General features: G+C 37.5%; 2 protein-coding genes and 1 pseudogene across 5 annotated transcripts; all 3 read left to right on the forward strand.

Moving 5' to 3' along the window:
* Positions 1–7,446: 7,446 nt before the first annotated feature.
* Positions 7,447–8,838, forward strand: LOC137738164 (putative aspartic proteinase GIP2). The gene has a single exon (XM_068477790.2). It carries the CDS (start codon positions 7,584–7,586, stop codon positions 8,808–8,810), a length of 1,227 nt encoding a protein of 408 aa, XP_068333891.2. The 5' UTR covers positions 7,447–7,583; the 3' UTR covers positions 8,811–8,838.
* Positions 8,839–10,781: 1,943 nt separating this feature from the next.
* Positions 10,782–11,518, forward strand: LOC137738165 (putative aspartic proteinase GIP2 pseudogene; annotated as a pseudogene).
* A 1,860-nt stretch (positions 11,519–13,378) lies between these two features.
* LOC137737422 (dual specificity protein phosphatase 1) lies at positions 13,379–18,249 on the forward strand. Of its 4 annotated transcripts, none has more exons than XM_068476885.2 (6): positions 13,379–13,602; positions 14,279–14,429; positions 14,542–14,677; positions 15,147–15,267; positions 15,708–15,853; positions 17,987–18,249. In XM_068476885.2, exons 2-6 carry the CDS (start codon positions 14,322–14,324, stop codon positions 18,007–18,009), a joined length of 534 nt encoding a protein of 177 aa, XP_068332986.1. In that variant the 5' UTR covers positions 13,379–13,602; positions 14,279–14,321; the 3' UTR covers positions 18,010–18,249. The 4 variants fall into 4 exon arrangements, 3 of the variants coding, with proteins under 3 accessions (XP_068332986.1, XP_068332985.1, XP_088539429.1); XR_015955208.1 differs by having other exon boundaries at positions 13,385–13,602; positions 15,708–16,212; positions 16,977–18,249; XM_068476884.2 differs by having other exon boundaries at positions 13,385–13,602; positions 17,984–18,249.
* The last annotated feature ends 1,533 nt before the right edge of the window (positions 18,250–19,782 follow it).

Consider the following 19,782-nt stretch of genomic DNA (forward strand, 5'->3'; position numbering starts at 1 on the left):
CTTGGCGCTAAACGACTGACCACCACCACGATTAGATAGGCACCTAGGCTGCTTAGGCGCTCGGATGCCCCACCTAAGTACTCACTTAGACTACTTAGCTCGCGATTCTCACTTAGACAAAAAAATAGATAGCTTTTATTTTGAATTTTTTTTTTTTAATAAATTGTAAGAGACTTATTGGATATTTGGATGAACATTCATTATACGCTCATTCTCCATGTTTTGCAATATGTTTAATTACTTTATACTTTACATGTTATTCTATTTTGCAATTTATTATAATTATGTTTGTTTAAAAATATACATAAACATTTATTATATGTTATAAAATAACTTTATTTGGAAATTAAAAAAAAATGTCTAGGTTCCTACCTACCGCCTGACTAGCACTTATTAGAACCTTGCGGACAACACAAGACACTAAAATCTAAGTCAGGAAAGGAACCACCAATTAACAGGTTTCCACTGTGAGGACTCATCATTTATTGAGAAATCCGTGGCAGCCATAGAAGGAGCCTCGGCAAATCTGGCCAGGTAAAACGGCTCAACTTTTGAGTCGGCTGAAGAGCACATAACTATCACGGAAAGTCAATCGTAGGAGGCGTATTCGACCCACCACAACCACAAAATCGACCCACCACCACGAGTCTAGTTGAACTCTGAAGGCATAGCCCAAGTATGAGAAGGAAATCCATAAAAACATAGGTTGTTGCTTGCGAAAAACATTGGACTGTAAAATCTGATGATTATTTTGCAACTAATTTACCTTACATTTCTGGTAATTTAGATATTAAATGTTAATGTCATGTCGTAACATAGTTATTTGTAAAAGGTAAGCTATCAAACGTTAATAACAATAATGGGTAATTTTGGGACGTCAACTAATAATTTTATTAAAATATAGGATATTGGTACCCTTTGCTTTTAAGGGTGACGTCTTTTTAAGGCAGTTATAGTTTACACTAGAGGTGGGCACGGGCCGGGCCAGGCTCAAATTTGGAGAGACCAGACTGGACTTGTTCAAATTTGGAGAGACCAGACTGGACTTGTTTAAAAATGCAACGGGGCGGATAATAAGATTTTGAAATTTGGAACCAGACCTAACCCGCTCCATATAAAACGACCCAGTTCTTACGGGTCCACGGGTCCTTTGTTTTCAATTTTACAATTTTTTTTCTTTTCATTTTACGACTTCTGGAGATGTACATCCATAACAATGAAGCATCCACAATGATAATCCATGCCTAGAAACCCAATTGGTTTTATCCACTAATCAAAAAATCAAGATGGCTTAAGCAGAGCTGCTTTGTTATTAAAAAAAAAAAAAAAAAAAAGGCATTTTCAATGAAAACCCAGATGCTCTAAAGTCTAAATTCCACAACAAATTCAGAAAGAAGAAAAAAAAAATCTATCTCAGATTTCCCACCATACCTGTAGATTAATGAAAACCCAGATGGGCCAGATGCCAAATCTTGTAGAAAATTAAGATCTAAGAGGAGACACTGGAAGACTAAGAACAAAGGGCATAATGATCAATTTCGATTCGCATAACGCTGACGATAGTGGTGTTTGACAATCTCGAGGTGCTGATCATGGGGGTCTTCGTCCTCTTTACTTGGGACTGTAGAGTTCGACAATCTCGATATCAATTTGGAAGAAGATGAGATGGTGATGAATTTCGATTTTGATTGAAGAGTTGGAAGACGGAGAGAGGGAGACAAAGACAGAGTCAAGGCTTTCGTGTCGAGTCAGTGAATTATGATGGCTTTCGTGAATGAATGGGAAGCGAAAAGAGAGCAGTCTGACTTAGAAAAGATCCAATCAAACGATGGAGTGGATATGTGATTAAATCCAATCCAATAATCCAACGGTAAAAATGGTTCGGGTTGAGCCCCTATTTTTCCTTATTTTTGGCCCCGCCTCATTTCTTTTCCAAAATATTTCGACCCATCCCGTATCTGCCCCGATTTGCTTAAACCCACCCCCACCTGCGAGTCTAGGACCCGTTTGCCCACCCTTAGTTTACACCCATTATTCATACTTTCTATTCTATTTTCACCTTGAAAAATAAGTCTTTTGACACACCCCAACCTAGAATGTTCAATTGGATTTCGAATCGAGTTGTGTTTGCCGACACCAAGATGGTGATGAAGCTATAAAGTGTAGTGATGTAGAAACTTGAGTAAATGTAAGAGTGCGCTTGTAAGCGGAAATGAACCAATTTCTCACATGACATCAGAGCATAAGTAAAGTACAGTAAAGTAGGACGAGAATTATACCATCGAAGGTAACCTCTTATACCAAGATTTGCCAAGATTCCTTGTCGATACGAAAACTCAGCTACTAAAACCTGGAGGAGGAAAAATAAGGGTGAGTGGGCCTAGAAATAAAGCTTTGTAAAAACCTTTTCAAAAACATAATATCCTTTTGTCGTAAAACAAGTATAGTTTTTAAAATATACATACTATGTCTAGTATGAAAATACTTACTGTAGCCTGCAATATCACAAGAATTCAAAACGTCACAATATGTCGTAAACAAACACCTAACGTTCGATAATCGCATCATCTCACATAAACAAACATATCATATCAAATGCTCATCACCATATGCTGACACACTAGTTCATGCAAAGATATTCTGACATGAACAGGACTGGGTGTAATAATGATTTATGCTCTAGTACTACAATCACATGAAGACTGGTGTTATGCACATCACATACGACTCCTAATTGCCTATAGCAATCTAGGACAGGACTGGCACCTACAATGGATCCAAAGTGAGCGTACAGTGCGATGTGAACATACAGGTGAAACCTGGCCTTGGCCCGGCCGAGTACAAATACCAGTGTAGCACACGATGAGCAGAAATGTAAATATAGTACCACATTGATTCGATAAACCTAGTCAACAACATATTATTCAAATAAAATATTGATCATGGCCATATATAAAATTCCATAATAGTACGCTTAAATGTGCATCCCGTAGGATTAAGCATACTTTTGTAAATTCCATCATTTCGCTAATTCTTATAAATGTTAACTAATCTAGGTATACATAGTAAATTCTTTATTAAACATATATGGAAACTAGATAAATATATATAGTACGTAAAAGCAAAGACCTACTCACAAATTATGTCATCAAGTCGAACCCGCCTCGCGAACATTGAAGATCCTTACAATGCGTTTCACCTAGAACAAAACCATTCATGCAAATATATAACAGCTAACGTATAAATGCGTTTTCGTACAAAGTACAACAAATAAAGAAACTCTTTTAAAATAATCGAATTTCAAAAAACGAACGGTGGATTCGGATTTGGCACATCAAGAAATTTAAGAAGGGATCTCAGGTTCCCCCACGCGCCACTGCATTTGCCGTCACGGGACAGCGGCCTAGGAGGCCACGCGCCTAATTAAGTTACTGAAAAGTCGTCGGCGCCGCCGTCCACAGTACCTCCGAAGAGGCGCATGTGCTTCACGCGCCAAGCACTGTAGCACCACGTGCAATTCACGCGCTTGCGAGTACAACAACACTCACCGTCTTCGCGAAGCACATGTTCGGCCTAATTTTTGGGCCAACTTCCAGGGCTAATATCTAGCTTGATTCACCACCAAAATCGATGATACAAAAACCAACTTGAAGCTAGAAATGTAGGGAGTCGATCTATACGTATTGGTAGTCCAGTCGTGGTCGGTATTGGTCGGGAAGTTGGTCTGAAAATGGTCGAATGGCCACAGTTTTTCCTTACCAGTTTTCTAGAAAATTGTCCCTGAGGTCTTTCTATGCTTGAACACCACCAAAACAAACGCGTAACTTCAAAAGTAAACTCAGACCAACAAGAAGGGAAAGATCAAGGAAGTCATGAGGCTTACCTTGGTCGAGATTGTGGAGAACTCGCCGGAAAACTCCTCGAACATAAACAGTGCTATAATGACGTAGGGTCTGGTCTGGGTTTGATATGAAGATCTGAGCTTAACAAAGGTGTGGGGAATGATAAGGTGTGGTGGTTTAACAGTTTGGCTTGCCAGAGCCAGTGAGTGATAGTGCTCAGGTTTTCCAGATTCTCTATACTTGCAGAGAAAGAAAGACAAGAGGGAGTTGAGAGATGAGAATGTGAGTGAAGAAAGGTAGATTTGGATTTGTTGGAGAAGAAAGAGACACATGACAGAAAATGTGAGGAGAGTTAAGGTGAGGAGTGGGTCCCACGGGCCTAAAAATATCACCCAAATAAAATAATAATTATGAGAAAAATATAAATAATAAATAGTAATGTTTACAAAACTATTTTTCAGATTCATAGTTCCGTAAAATCTCCATTGTAACTCTGATTTCGATTCTACTTGCGCTTATGCGTTCATACCATTGAGTACTTCTAGAATACGATAAAATAGTAGCTCATACGCGTCACAAAAATATGGTCAACAAAAGTCAACAATCACACCTCAAGGGCATTTTCATCAATTCACTACTTTAAAATGAATAAAATCGTAAAATTAGGGACGGGTTGTTACATATTTCCTTTCTACTTGCTACTTGGAAACTTTTTTTGGGTAGATCCTATTATTATACTTCTATTCTATTTGAACCCTAGAAAGTCCTTGGTGACCACAATTTTTCTGTGTAAACAACCAAATTTTCTTGTTGATTGAGTTACAAAAATTATGCATCGTAACCTGTTTTACGTATACATATATATTCTATTTGGGCCTTGGTGTTCAAATTGTAAAGAGTGCTGCTAGACCCACCATATGTATGGAGCAAAAAATAATCAAGAGACGACACATGGATTTTTGGGTTGAAAGGACAAAATTACCCTTGAGGAGCACCATAATTCCCACGCGCGAGTAGTGGACAATCATCCCACAATCAAGTCAAAAGTGCCCAAAATAGGTATTTATTCAAAACCTATTTCATCTATCTTCTCCACAAGGTAACCCCCAAAACATTCCTTTTAAATTATGTTAATTAGCCAATTAATAGATTTATTACCTAATTAATCTATTAATGGTAAATTAAACTACCAATTAACTACAAAATACACTTAAAAACATCACAAAGTGCCGGCCACCTTCTCCCCCCATGCCCTATATATACTACCCCATTTTCTCTAAAAACCTAGGTCTACACTCTTGCTAAATACTCAAAATTCTCCAAACACTTTTTCTCTCTAAATTCTAACTTTGGCATCGGAGGTTCTTCAGCCAAAGCCCCCCCTCCCCCCCAATTCATTGTGGGCGCGTGAAGCTCCTGGCCTTGACCTAAGGTGTTATTTGTTTTGTTGGTGCAATTCTGTCCAAGAACAAGGAGGAAGAAATTTGCATTCACAATATGTATTTTCCCCACACATTATAATCGCTAACCACAAAAAGTTAAAAAATTGAAATGTTATTTTTTCACCCACTATTGTTCCTAAACTATCGTCCATCTAAATTATTTTTTAAATTTTCAGAAGAATAAATATTAGAGTGCTGATAAGCCTAGCCAAGCCTTCACTCACTGCCAAGGTCTCCCTTCCAGATTTTTATTCTGGTTAGAATTTCATAATCCAGTCACTTCCCAGATCTCCAATCGATTGTATCTCTCATTCCCTCCCTTTCTTCATACCCCCAACACCACCCCCTTCTCTCACCCTTTCAAATCCCACAACAAGAGTCATGTAGCATTCCCGAACTTTCATCCTCATGCTCTATTTTCAAATTCGCGACAACCCAATCCCATCTCTCTTAGCTGAATTCTTTATTATTATAGTTTTTAGGGATTTAAAATTGTTCAATTAATATATATAATTATTATAGTATTTTTTTTAGGGTTATAAAATTATAAAATTAATATTTTGCTTATCGTGTATCGTGTTACCCACGTGTATACCCAAACCAACCCTTTATCTTAACAGGTGCTTATCGGGTTACCTGATAACGACCCGATTCGTTATCGTGTCGATCCAAACACCTGTTAATTTTGTGTTGTGTCATGTCGAGTTATCAGATCATGTTAGGAATTGCCAGACCTAATATTAAGAAGTGAATGGTCAAAGGCTTTGGAAATAAAGCCCATGAAATTTGAAGTGTTGGTGTTAGGGTTTACAATTAAAATATATATGAATGATGCTAGGGATACCAAATTGTTAAACAAATGATGTGCCATTAATAGGAAATAAATTAATCAACACTTATTGATAATCCAATCATCAACGTCCACATCATTTGATTTAAAATTTTAGTCTCCCTAACATTGTGTTGCATTAGAACATACGCACAGATACACAAAGAGCAGAGATCTGAAATATTGAGAGAACTCACACATGTTTTAAAGAGAAAAAACTTTGTGTGTGTTAAACAATAATTTTTAATGAGTTCATGTGCATATCATGTTCCTCGAAAATTTGTTCCGTGTTTGAGATTGTGTGTGAAAGATTATGGGGAGAAGAGTCCTGCAGTGAGATTTTCATCATGGTGAAAGACAACGTAGCGACTATGTAAATTCTGAGAGTTTTGGAAGGTGTCTTTGTGTGCTAGGCTAGGTTGCATAAGTCCATTGGGTGAGTCTCATAAAGGTACACTTTTCATATTGGATTTGTTTCACTAGTTGTGTGCCCGAGGATGCTTCCCCATGTGTTGGAGTTTTACCTTGCTAAGTCCTTGTGTTATGTAATTTAGTTTTGTACACGTTATTATATACGTAATAAAATCCATATCCGCTTTCAATCTAGCTTGTTGTTTGATTGTTATTTGCATTTGCTCATTGCACTTGTTAGTCCAACTTGTTTTCTATTTCCGCTAAATGCCTGATCAACTTGATTAATAATTAAAGTTTGGCTTGCATTGGAGAGTACACATCAATAAATAAGTTTGTTGTATGCATTGTCTTGAGGACAATACTTCCCTCGTCAAGAGGGAGGAACTTTCCTCCGTCTGTATTGACGTAATATCACCCTACTCAATAATGATAATTAGAATAGTTAATTTTTTTATTTATATAGATGATTAAATAATCTTCAAGCATATAGTAGAAATAGATAATAAGAATTCATTCTCTAATAAATAAAGGTTGAGTGAGTAAAGATGGTAGATGAGTTCGGAAAGGGATCCTCTCCGGATCCCTTTCTCCTAATCCACCAAATTCAGGATCCGGACCGTTGAAATTTGATCCAACAACTCAAGTTATTATAACTTTTAAAGTGAGCCCCTGTTTGTAGCCGTTGGATCAAGTTTCAACGATCCGAATTCTCAAACTTAATGAATTAGAAGGAAGAAATCCGAAGATAATCCTTTCCGATAAGTTCCTTCCCAGAAGCTCATCCAATATACATTTATCCACTACATAAAAAAGTTGGTCGCATCGAATCACACCCAAGAAGATAAACACTGACCAACTCTCACTAGATGTGGTCTACTCAGCACAAATTCAGAATATCCCAATCCCTTATCCACTTCCATTATTTTGTATCTTTTCTGGTCAGTAGCCGCGGCAAACCGCAAAAGCACCAACTTTTTCCACCCTTTATTTATTTTATCATCACCTTCTTCCTTTGCCAGATTTCCCAAAATATCCATCTCTCTCTGATTTTCTTTCATGGCGTCTTCTCTGCATTTTCTTCTTCTTTTCTCGTCACTTCTGTACAATTTCAGCATATATCAAGCCAAACCCTTCAACCCAATAGATGGTCTCATTTTTCATGTGAAAAAAGATGTGTCCACCCTCCAGTACGTGACCGAAATTCACATTGGCACTCCACTTTTACTATCCAAGCTTGCAGTTGATCTGGGCGGTCCATTTCCCTGGTTCAACTGTGCACCTTCGTCTTCCAGCCGTCTGGTTAACAAGTGCTCAATCCAGTGCCTTGCAGCAAAGCCAAAAACCCATCAATATCAGGGAAGCAACAAGAAGTGTCATATTTTCACGGAGAATAGGATCACCCAAATGGCAATCCAAGGGGATCTAGTGGAAGACATCATGGCCATTAATCAAGTCACAGATGGTTCAAAGACAGGATCAAAATCAATCACCACCGTTGACTACAACTTCCAATTTTCTTGTGCACCCATGCTGTTGTTAAACGGCCTAGCAAGTGGTGCCAAGGGAATGTTAGGCCTCGGAAGGACTCAAATGTCAATGACCTCACAAATTTCTGCCCAACTCAGCTCCAAACTCCAGTTCATCATCTGCCTTTCTTCATCCAACGGCGTTGTATTACATGAAAACGGCCACCGCAGTTCGAATTTTCGCACGAAAATTCCGGACTCAATGATATACACACCCCTTGTTAACCAAGTTGAGACACCACATGAGTACGTCATCAATTTGAAGTCCATTAAAATTAGTGGGAAGAAATTGTCTCTGGGCATTGAAGAAGGGAAGATTAAGCTAAGCACAATTGTTCCCTACACTACCATGGAGAGCTCAATTTATGCTACATTTACTAAAGCTTATGAGCAGACTGCAACGTCTATGAACATAACTAGGGTTTCCCCTGTGGCACCATTTGGGCAATGTTTTAGTTCACGAGAAAATGATGGCACGTTGGTAGGTCCAAAAGTGCCCGCTATCGATCTGGTGCTGCAGAGTGAGATGGTAAAGTGGAGAATTCACGGCAGAAACTCGATGGTTCAAGTGAGCGATGAAGTTATGTGTCTGGGGTTTTTGGATGGAGGCTTGAACTTGAAGACTTCGATGGTAATAGGGGGTTATCAGTTGGAGGATACCCTTTTGCATTTTGATGTAGGAGCTTCTAGGCTAGGATTTACTCAACAAAGTTGTTCTGTGCTGAGATTGGATTCTGCGTTTAATGACACATTGTAACATGTAAATAAATGCTCAATTTTCGTAACATCTACACGCAGTGGTCTTGTACAGTTATACTACTTTGTGTACCTACAAGCCGTGTTTTTTTTAAAATCTCTTATTATTAATGAAATGGGAAGGATTCGAAACTATTACAATAATTTATGACAGGAGGACTTTCAAACTCGGAACGCATGGTTGGAAATCTAACACTCTATTTACTAAGATATTAGACCATATGCACCTTATACTAGATTTTGACAAACCAAATGAACTTTTTTGTGCAAGACTGACACACAATGCAAAAGCGAAAGCAAGTGTTTACATCATCTTCTTTTTTAGTGCATTCAATATTATTTATACTAAAAGGGTGAAGGAGTGAGACCTCATAATTTGAAGAGAATTGAATCTAAGATTGATCACTTACTTATAAGAGTAATTCCACTAGACCATAGTACTAAGTGACAATATTACATCTTATTAAATATGAGAAATTTTTATATGTGCTCAGTATTTAAGCGGGTACTCCACGTGTCATAAAATAGGGACACAAAAAATATATTATTTCCTCCACTTGTATTATGGCATGTAGAGTACCACTTGAAATACTCAATATTTGAAAAAAAATCTCTCATTTAATAGAATAAACTTCTTCTTTAGTCCCTAAATTATTTTTGGTACAATAAGTCCTTAAACTGGCATGGGAATTCTTCAATTTGAATCTGGGATCTTCGTTAATTAAAGAAAATATACAGTCAGCTTGCTGCAAAAATTTGGATTGAAAGACTGCAAACCTATTAGCACTCCACTGGTGATGAGTGACAAACTTAAGAAATATGATGAATATGAGAAAACATATGAGAATGTATATAGGCAATTGGTTGGGAGTCTATTGTACTTAACTGTAACATGACCAGACATTGTGTTTGCAGCTAGCCTACTTGTTAGATTCATGCATGGACCTTCAAACAAGCATTTGGGAGCAGCAAAGAAGGTTCTCAGATATATACAAGGCATATTGGAATATGGGATTGAGTATAAGAAAGGCAAAGAATCAATTCTCATAGGCTATTATGACAGTGATTAGAGTGATGATGAAACTGATATGAGAAGCACATCTGGATATGTTTTCTCATTTAGAAGTACGGTTTTCTTTTGGGCCTTGGTTAAACAACATAGTGTAGCTCTCTCAACAGCTGAAGCTGAGTAAATGAGTGCTACTGAAGCAACCACTCAAGCTGTGTGGTTGAGGTTTGTGCTTCAAGATTTTAAAGGATAACAAACTGAAGCTACTTCTTTTTACTATGACAATACATCTGCCATTACTATGACAACAAATCCAATGTTTCATCAGAGAACAAAGCACATTGGAAGAAGGTATCATGACATTTGAGAAGCATTGCAGTCAAACATCATCAAGCTAATCTATTGCAAATTAAAAGATCAACTTGCTGATATTTTCACCAAGGCATTTCCCAAAGATCAATTATGCATACTCAGAGAGAAGCTTGGAGTTAAACCAGCTGCCAGCTTAAAATGGAGTGTTGGTGAATAAGCATGGCAGCTAGATTCCAGGTGCATTGCAGCTGAAGAAAGGAATAAGAAGTTGAAGGTCGAAATGCCTAAGTGTTAGAGTAGTTGGTATTCAAATAATGTAATGAACGGACAAGATTAAAACATCTCAATGATGTGTATCTTGCCACGTGTTTAGTTTGTTAGAAGTTAAGTGAAAAAAATGTGAGGTGCACGTGATCACAGTCACGATGTAAGTGTGTGTATGTGAGGGTAGCAACGGCTATAAACCCCTCATTGTATGCCAAGTTTTGTGGATCGAATCAAACGTATATTCAAAGAGCAACGAACTCCATTTCTCTCTAAAGTTCATCTCTGTTATTTCTTCTCCAAATCCATTTTCAATTATTTGTTGAATTGATTACAAATTGATACAGAAATTTAGCTCAAAAGTAGCTCAAACACTAACATCCCTCACAATTCACTTCTGCCTTTAGCTTCAGCCGAAAATTTGCAATTTGTTTGAGCTCTTCATCGAGTTCTTACGGTGTTGTAATCTTAGGGGACGGGCCTTATTCTCTCCTTCCCAATATTGAGGTATCTAAGTCACTTTCACTCCATTGATGATCAACCCTATCATCACAGCCCCTTCTTATTTCGTAGGCGAGCCTTCGGTGGAGTACTTCATCAATGTGAAGTCGATTAAGATCAACCAAAAGGTTGTTGCTTTGAATACTTCAATGCTGGCCATTGACAATGAAGGGTATGGCAGCACGAAGATTAGCATGGTGAATCCTTACAAAGTTTTGGAGACCTCAATCTACAACGCTGTGGTGAATACACTTGTGAAAGAAGTTGCTAACATCCCAAGAGTGAAACCAGTAACGCCTTTCGAAGCATGCTTCAGTTCGAAGAACATTGGTGTTACAAGGGTTGGGCCTGCAGTGCCTCAAATTGATCTCGTGTTGCAGAGCGAGTGTGTGTATTGGCCAATGTTTGGAGCAAAATCAATGGTGTATGTGAGCAATGACGTCTTATGTTTAGGGTTTGTGGATGGCGATGAGAGGCCAATGACTTCTATTATGATTGGAGGGAACTAGTTGGAGGATAATCTTCTGCAGTTTGATCTGGCTACTTCTAGGCTTGGGTTCAGCTCCTCACTTTTGTTCAGACGTACAACTTGTGCGAACTTCAACTTCACTTCTAATGCTTAAGAGTTAGAGGACATTATTTGGTTGATGATTCAATAATTATTATTTGGAATTAATTTTTGTTTTTACATGGTGAATAAAAATGGTTGTTTTGATTATTAATGGTTTTGATGTAACCTTTCACCGATGACATTTTATGAGGAAACTTCATGTGAAATCTCGTCCCCGGAATTTCATTATTGACTATATATTTTCGTTATTAAATTTCGTATTTTGGGTTACATTTTTTTTTTGTTAATTTTTAATTCCGTAAATTTTAGGAATTTAATCGAATAGTTATTGGGTTTGAATTTTCGTAATTAATCTTTAAAATTCGTTGACCTTTCAAGGTCACAATTAATGTTTTCAAATAGATCTCGAAACCACAAACGGATAAGCGAAAGCCGTTTGTGAATCCGGGTTTTAACGGTATAGTTATGGACATTTGAAGTTGTTTTACTAAACTATAGATTTTAAATTAATTAAAATTCCCACCATGTGAGAATGGTAACCAATCAAAGGTGAGGACCGGCCCAAACAAGTATAAGTTTAAGGGGCTAATCAAAAGTAAGGGAGGGGAAGAAGGACCAATCAGGAAGAAAGAGATATGACCATCCCTTCCCGTCGACCCATGTACCTGCAGCCAACCCGACTTGATTCCGGAGATTTTCACCATTTTTTATGTTGAAATTCACACATCCACCACCTGCAACCTCTTCCACGACCTCCCCTCTACCATTCCTGCCCAAGATCGAAGGGTTTAAAGTCCAAATTCGCGAGGAACTTCACCAGAGCACCTGAGGTACTCGACAACGATTATGTTGTTTCAGTGAGTTGCACCACCCGCCACCACCCTTATTCAACTCCCCTTGGACCCAGGAACAAGACCCAACCAGTTGTAGGGGCGTCGAAATACTGAGGAAGGAGAATGGAAGCTCACTCATTTTAGGGTTTCCGACGAATGCGAGCCAATTTGGGTCTTTTTTCAACCAAATTGGACTTGGCCACAGGTGTAAAATTTGCTTTACTCATTAAGATCTTCATTTTGCAAAAATTTGGTAATTTTTGGAAATAGTTATATTTTCCGCCGAGTCAGGGTGGCTGGCTGCCGCGTGCGGGGACGCGTGGGCCGAAACCCCACCTGACCTTCCTAGAATAATTTGGATGACATGATTCCATATGTGACGTCCGATTGACAAAATTTCATCGTATGACTATAGTTTTGATAGAGACTGCCACTTGGTCATTATATGAATTGACGATCTGATAGTTGGATTCATACCAAACTTAAATATGTAATAGTACATAATATTTAAGTACATTAGGAACTTACGGATCGGGAATCCGAGATACGGATCTTCCCGAATTTGATTTCAAAGTTGTAAAATCAAATGTTGACCGCCACTTGAATTTGTGATTGGCGGAGATGCAACCGTTGGATCGTAATAAAATTTTAGTATGTCGTTCTATGAGTAAAGAGGACTTTAGGAAGTTACGGATCCAAAATTCGATGTGTGGATCTTCCAGATTGAATTGCTAGGGTTGTCAACAAGTCTCTTATAATTTATTAAAAAAAAATAAAATGTAAAATGAAAGTTATATATTTTCTATCTAAGTAAGTCGCACCATAGGGTTAGGCGGTCTACGCGCCATTTCTTAATTTTCAAATGCTTAGGCATTAATCGGGACGGTGACTAATCGTTTAGCGCCTAGGCGGGGACCTGAGCGGCGCTAAGCAGGAATTTTTAAAACAGTAATTTTTAGCATTATTTTTACTTTATAATCCATTATTATTTCTATCCCTTCGATTCGTATTTCAATTTTTTAATTGTGCTAATTAATTGATGTTGCAAATATTATATTTGTATACAAAAATAGTAGTATGGATTTGTATGAGGGAGAGTGTGAAAACGGGAATGACTTTGCAGAAATAGACGACTTGGAATACAAACATATCATCCGGGAAAAAATGAATATTAAATGAAAGATGAAAGACTAACTTTTATATGGGAGGGCGAAGAGAAACAGAATGATCAAATGCGCGCGACAAGCAGACGCACTCCTTCTCGGATCCCAATTTTCCTACACTCGCAGTCGTAGCTTCTTCAGTGAGTCTTTTCTTTGATTTTCCTTTTTAATTCTCTCGTTTCTTTCCAATTCTTCAATCTTTGTCAATTATTTCTTTTTATTTTTTTAATTCCCACACACCACACCTGATCTAGATGTTTGTTCGTCCAGTTTAATCTGAATTTTGTTCTTCTAGGGTTGTTGAACAAGTCAATGATCGGGGAAAGTTGCTCCCTTGAAAGCTAAATTCATAGTATTATTTATTTATTTTAATAGTAGAAGCAGCAATTCATATGGGTCAAATTGTTTATGGTGATTTGATTTGCTCCTATGGTTTGTTTAATTGATCATCGGTTCTTCACATCCGGGTTTACAGTCCAATGTTGAATCATCTCAAGAAAATGTGAGCTTTTTATTTTACTTCTTTTGGTACTTGATTTGCTTTGTTGTCAAGATGGTATTTCAGAAATTAGTCAAAGTTCGTGTTTTGAGCCAGATTTAGCTTCTGTGTTATGTCATTGGGATCGGTTCTGGTCCGAATCTCGTATGTTTTTTACCAACTTTTATTTTATCTGTTCTGTCAGTTAGTTAGTTAGTTATTGCTCCCCGGGTTTCTTTTCATTTGAGCATGATGCAATATAAAGTTTAAACTGGGGAATCTATAGTTTGTTTGAAATTACATTTGCTCGGCTTATCATTCCGTTGTGTTCCTTGCAGGGGAGTAAGTGTCCAAGAGTGAGAAGTTTTCCTGTGATTAGCAATGGATCCGATAGACGAATCCTTCAAGAAACAAATTGCAACATTGTTGAGAGTTATACATGTGACAAGATGCTCTAAAGAGGACAATGTTCCATGCCAAATTGAAGAGGTAACTAGATTTTAATTTTACGATCAGTTTTGGTCATTCACTCTGCATTTTTTTCTACCGCCCTGCTTTCCGCAGCTAGGGTCACTTGTTTCTTGTTGTTTTAATTTTGCAGGGTCTCTTCTTGGGTTCTATTGGAGCTGCAAATAACAAGGACGAACTGAAAAACTTAAACATCACACACATTTTGACTGTGGCTAATTCTTTGGCACCTGCATATCCAAATGATTTTGTGTATAAGGTTATAAATGGTATGAATGTTGTTCCTCTGATATGGTGCAATTCGGTTGCTCATGTCATTTTGGTTTTTAAACTACCCTCCACATTTTGGGGATAATTTTACTTTAATTTATTGTCTCAGAGTTGATTGTTTCTTACACAGTCTTCTACTTGCATCTAACCATTTGTTTTTTTTTTTTATCTGAGATGATTGTTTAGTCGATCATAAGTGGTTTTCAAATGATTTTAGCATATATTATGTGAAATGCATAAGTAAATCTGTACATCGTTGGTGGTCTTCTTTCTTCTAGAATAGCATTGCACTGCAGTATGCAATCATGATTCTATACCCCAAGACCCCACCTTATCAAGTATTTAATGCCTTGGTTCTACAAGTGTTTAATTCATAATCATGATCATATTTGCTGTTTCAAGCCAAGGTGTGAGATAGTAGAACTGAATTCGTATTTATCTTTTGGTGCTGTTTCAAAATTGTGGTAGTTGCGGACAGAGTCTGCACAGATCTAAAACAGCACTTTGATGAGTGCATCGATTATATTGACGAAGCTACAAGATCTGGTGGTGGTGTGTTGGTTCATTGCTTTGTGGGAAGATCCAGAAGGTGATTTTATCTTCCAGTATAGGTTATTGCTTTCAGGTTGTCTTCTTCGCTGTCTTAATTTAAGTCATCGGTTAAGTGAATCCTTCAAATAAGGTTCTGTTGATCTCTTGGATGCAACATGGATAAGGAAATAATGTTTTAGCATAAATTTTCTACGATTTTGCATCTCTGTTATTAATATTAGAACAGAAATAAAATTTGGGCTTTCAATTGCTGGTTTTAACTAGTTAAAGGTCAAGAGTTAGGTAGTTTTGCCTAGGTTTTTTGTCATTCTAGGTCAGATCCAAGCTCTGTCCAATGTGCATCAATTCTAATAAGCCAAATCCAAACCATCTAATTTAGGAGATTTGTACAGCATAGAAGAAAATATACTTCCAAAGGAAACACTTTGCTTACTAATATTATTTGAATTTGGACTTTATTAATTGTTTTCCTTGCAGTGTGACTATTATTGTTGCATATCTGATGAAAAAGCATGGTATGAGCATATCTCAAGCTCTTGAACATGTGAAGAGCAGACGACCTCAGGCATCTCCTAATGCTGGTTTCATTTCACAACTGGAGAGCTTTGAAAGGTCTCTTTGTGGTGAGTCATTATTTTATTACTCATTTAATCCAACTAAGGTTCATGAATTACCGGCTTAAGTGGCTGAACCAGTGTAGCATAGGCTTCATTTTACTGAAAGATCTCCTACTTGGGCAAACCATAACATAACATCTTCCTACTGGCCTGAACTCCTGAATTTGAGCATATAGTTTATTCTAATTATATTGGTGTTGGCATTACATTAAAATCGCTGATGATTTTTACGGGGCTAATTCTCACTACAATTAAAGAACGATTTGAAGGAAATGCATCACAAAAGGGTAAGGATGACAATGCACATATTGAGTGTAGCACGCAGATGTTGCGGCAAGATTTAAGCTAAAACTGATCTCATGTTAGTATATCTAGGGGTGGAAAAAATTCCCGAAAATCCCGAACCGAACCGAAAAAATCCCGATCCCAAACCAAAAATTTCCCAAACCGAAATTCCCAAAATTTTCGGGATGCTATCCCGAACCAATCCCAAAATTTCGGTATGGGATTCGGGATTGGCTTCTCGATATTTCGGGAATCCCATACCAAACCGAAAATATATAATATTAATTATTATATATATATATATTTATACATATATATATTATTCTTTTATAATTGATGCTAGTAGTTTCTAATTCATGCTCAGCAACCTAGAATGCCCTACACCTTGCATATTTTTCATGTTCTGTTTGATATTCATGTGGATTTTATTATTGTTGCTGCCATGACTGATGATTGCTGCTGCCATGGCTGATGATTTCAGAAGGCTTGATTCTTTTGTCTCTCAACAGATTGCAAAAAGAGTTTAATTAATTTGAATTTTGACTATAATAAAAAGAGTCAAGCATGCCAGTGTTCAATTAAATGGTAGTGTGAATGAAATGAAATTCCTAGTTCATGAATGTGTTCTTGAATTATATATTTGAAGAACAATTCATAATTTCATATTTCAATTTGGGATTCCCAATTTGTCCCAAAATCCCGAAAATATTTCGGGATTCCCGAAATTTGGGATTCCCGAAAATTTGGTTTGGGATTGGTCTTCAAATTACCGTCCCGAAAAATTTCGGTTTGGGATTCGAGATACAAGTTTCGGTATGGTATCCCATACCGAACCACCCCTAAGTATATCTCTCACTGTGCCCCATTTCCATCCAAATCCATAAAAAATGTGTTAAACCTTCTGATCTGCCACAAATGGGACCCACTTGAGGATCCTCTGCATGACTTTTCCCATAAAAGACTATACAAGGCTTTTAATCTTAGTCCCTCGAAAGAAATATAAGGGCCGATATAGTGCCACAGCTTTAATAATTTTTTTCCCTTCATTTTCCTTCGTCTTTGGCAGTGGAAGTCTCTTCCATTTTCCAGTCCCCTCCTTTCCACTCTTCCATGGCAGTCCATCGGGATCCTATACCCTCCCTCGTCAACACAGGTTCTTTTCCCTTGCCTTCCATCGTCCCACCCTGCGGATTTTGTGAAGAGACAAAGCCACCACCCACACCAAGCAAATATTTAAAAACTAAAGCATACAAATTTGATTCGAACTCCAAAGGCATTTGTATTTAGGTTCTGCATTTCTTTTCCTAGAAGTATGGAGTATGATTAACGGGGATTTATGTTGAAATATTGATAGAGAAGAATATAATTAAGTAATTTATGGTTTTTTAAAACTGGATACCTTTTGCTCTTGATAATCAAATGGTGGAAGGCCCATTTGGTTGATTAGGGAGAAAAACAAGGGCAATTAGAGGGTTCATGTCAAATTTGTCATTCTCCCCCTTTTCTAGTCTTCTGTGTGTTTCTCCGATTCTGGGATTTGAACACCACCAGTTGCAACCCCAAAAAATAATCCATGCTTAGGTTGTAAGAAGTGAGAAAAAATGAATTTTACGGGGCAAAGTGAGAACAAGTATGAGTTTCAGGGGGACAGCCGTAAATAAGCCTAAAACTACTGTGCAAAAGTTTTGCCTTCAAAATCCATAGTTGTCACCTGAACTATGTGGTGTCAAGATCTAGGTTTTCTGCTTTTTAAGTAATGTTTGTGCATATTCTATGTGCCATGTTTATATATTTAGCACTGATGTTGGTTTGTTTGTGATTTGCTTTGGATATTCCTTTATATAACTGAAGCAGATGAAGAGAACAAGACAACGTAATGTACATGGTTGGCCTCCTGCGTTGAAGAACCTCGCTTGAATATATACGTTACCCAAATTAGATGAAATTTCGGTGGTATAGATAGAACTTTCACAGTTCTTAACTTGTTACAATAGAAAAGGATGTGCTCTGGATTTAAAGTTGACTATGAATGATTAGGTTGTAAGAAATGTAATAAAATTCTTATTGCACCTCTGTATAAATCGTCGCGATATATATAGAATAGCAGACTGGTACTATCTCGTTGTGATGTTAGCAGGGATGCTAATTTGTACATAAATACCAATTAACAAATATAAACACCAAACAATGCTGTTTTGGCAAAACGTATGTATGATTCAAAGGAAAGGATGAGAGTGAATCGAAGGGAATTGAAAGGAAGAAAAATATAAGAACGCGGTATCTTTTGTGCCAACACCTATTACCGTCGGAAGTTTTTCAAAACAAAGATATTAAAGAGGTAGACGGGTCGGAATTATTACAGTGATCAGTTGGATGGAAGCAGGATTTGAAAATTGAGAGAAGCAACAGGGGCGACTAGGTGGACCGATGTCGAACGACCGGTCGGACCGATAAAACCTTGCAAGGCGAACAGTCGGAGCATGTTGAAGGACCGATTGAAGTTGTTTTGATATTCAAAATCTTCATTATCTTTCCGAAGGTAGCTAGCATAAAAAACACTTCAGAAACATGTTCTACAAGCTAGAGATTGAATTCAAATGAAAAGACATTTTTCACATGAAATTGTGCCTCTTTATTGAAATGGTGCAAACCAAGTGCTATATAGTTATGAATGGTGGTGGTTGTTGAACCATTGCAGAAATGAGCACATATTAAACCTCTATTAATTGACGAGTCACGGACAAGTGCTATAAGAAAAAGTTTGTATTCTCAAGCCTTTTTTCATTGACAACCAAAGCACTAAGAACAAAATTATGCAGTTTATGTTTTTGGTTTAAAACATGAGTGTTCTTGTTATCCTTAGTGTGTTTCAGGTTTATTTTAGGAGTGTACAAACTTTTTACAAACAAAAGACGTACGGTTATATGATGCATTATATCCATAAGATTATTTCATAATTCTACTTTACACACAAGTTATGAGACCAATTAATTAAGCAAAATAGTCGTACGTATCTTGAAACAATCTTTCATCTTTCTTTGGCGGGAGATGGAAAGCTAGCTAGTAGCTGTGGAGCTAAAAATAATCAAGAGACGACATGTGGATTTTTTGGCAGAAAGGACAAAATTACCCTTGAGGAGCACCGGAATTCCCACGCGCGAGCAGCGGACAATCATCCTACAATCAAGTCAAAAGTGGCCAAAATAGGCATTTATTGAAAACCTATTTCATCTATTTTCTCGACAAGGTAACCCCCAAAACATTCCTTTTAAATTATGTTAATTAGCTAATTAATAGATTTATTACCTAATTAATCTACCAATTAACTACAAAATACACTCAAAAACACCACGAAGGGCCGGCCACCTTCTCCCCCCATGCCCTATATATACTACCCCATTTTCTCTAAAAACCTAGGTCTACACTCTTGCTAAATACTCAAAATTCTCCAAACACTTTCTCTCTAAATTCTAACTTTGGCATCGGAGGTTCTTCGGTCAAAGCGCCTCCCCACCCCCCCCCCCCCAAAATTCATCGTGGGCGCGTGAGGCTTTTGGCCTTGACCCAAGGTGTTATTTGTTTTGTAGGTGCAATTTTGTCCAAGAACAAGGAGGAAGAAATTTGCATCCACAAATTGGTACTTTCATTGA

Source organism: Pyrus communis, chromosome 13 (genome assembly GCF_041283825.1).
Source record: "Pyrus communis isolate YQ-2024b chromosome 13, ASM4128382v1, whole genome shotgun sequence".
In the NCBI taxonomy this organism is placed as follows: Eukaryota; Viridiplantae; Streptophyta; class Magnoliopsida; order Rosales; family Rosaceae; genus Pyrus; species Pyrus communis.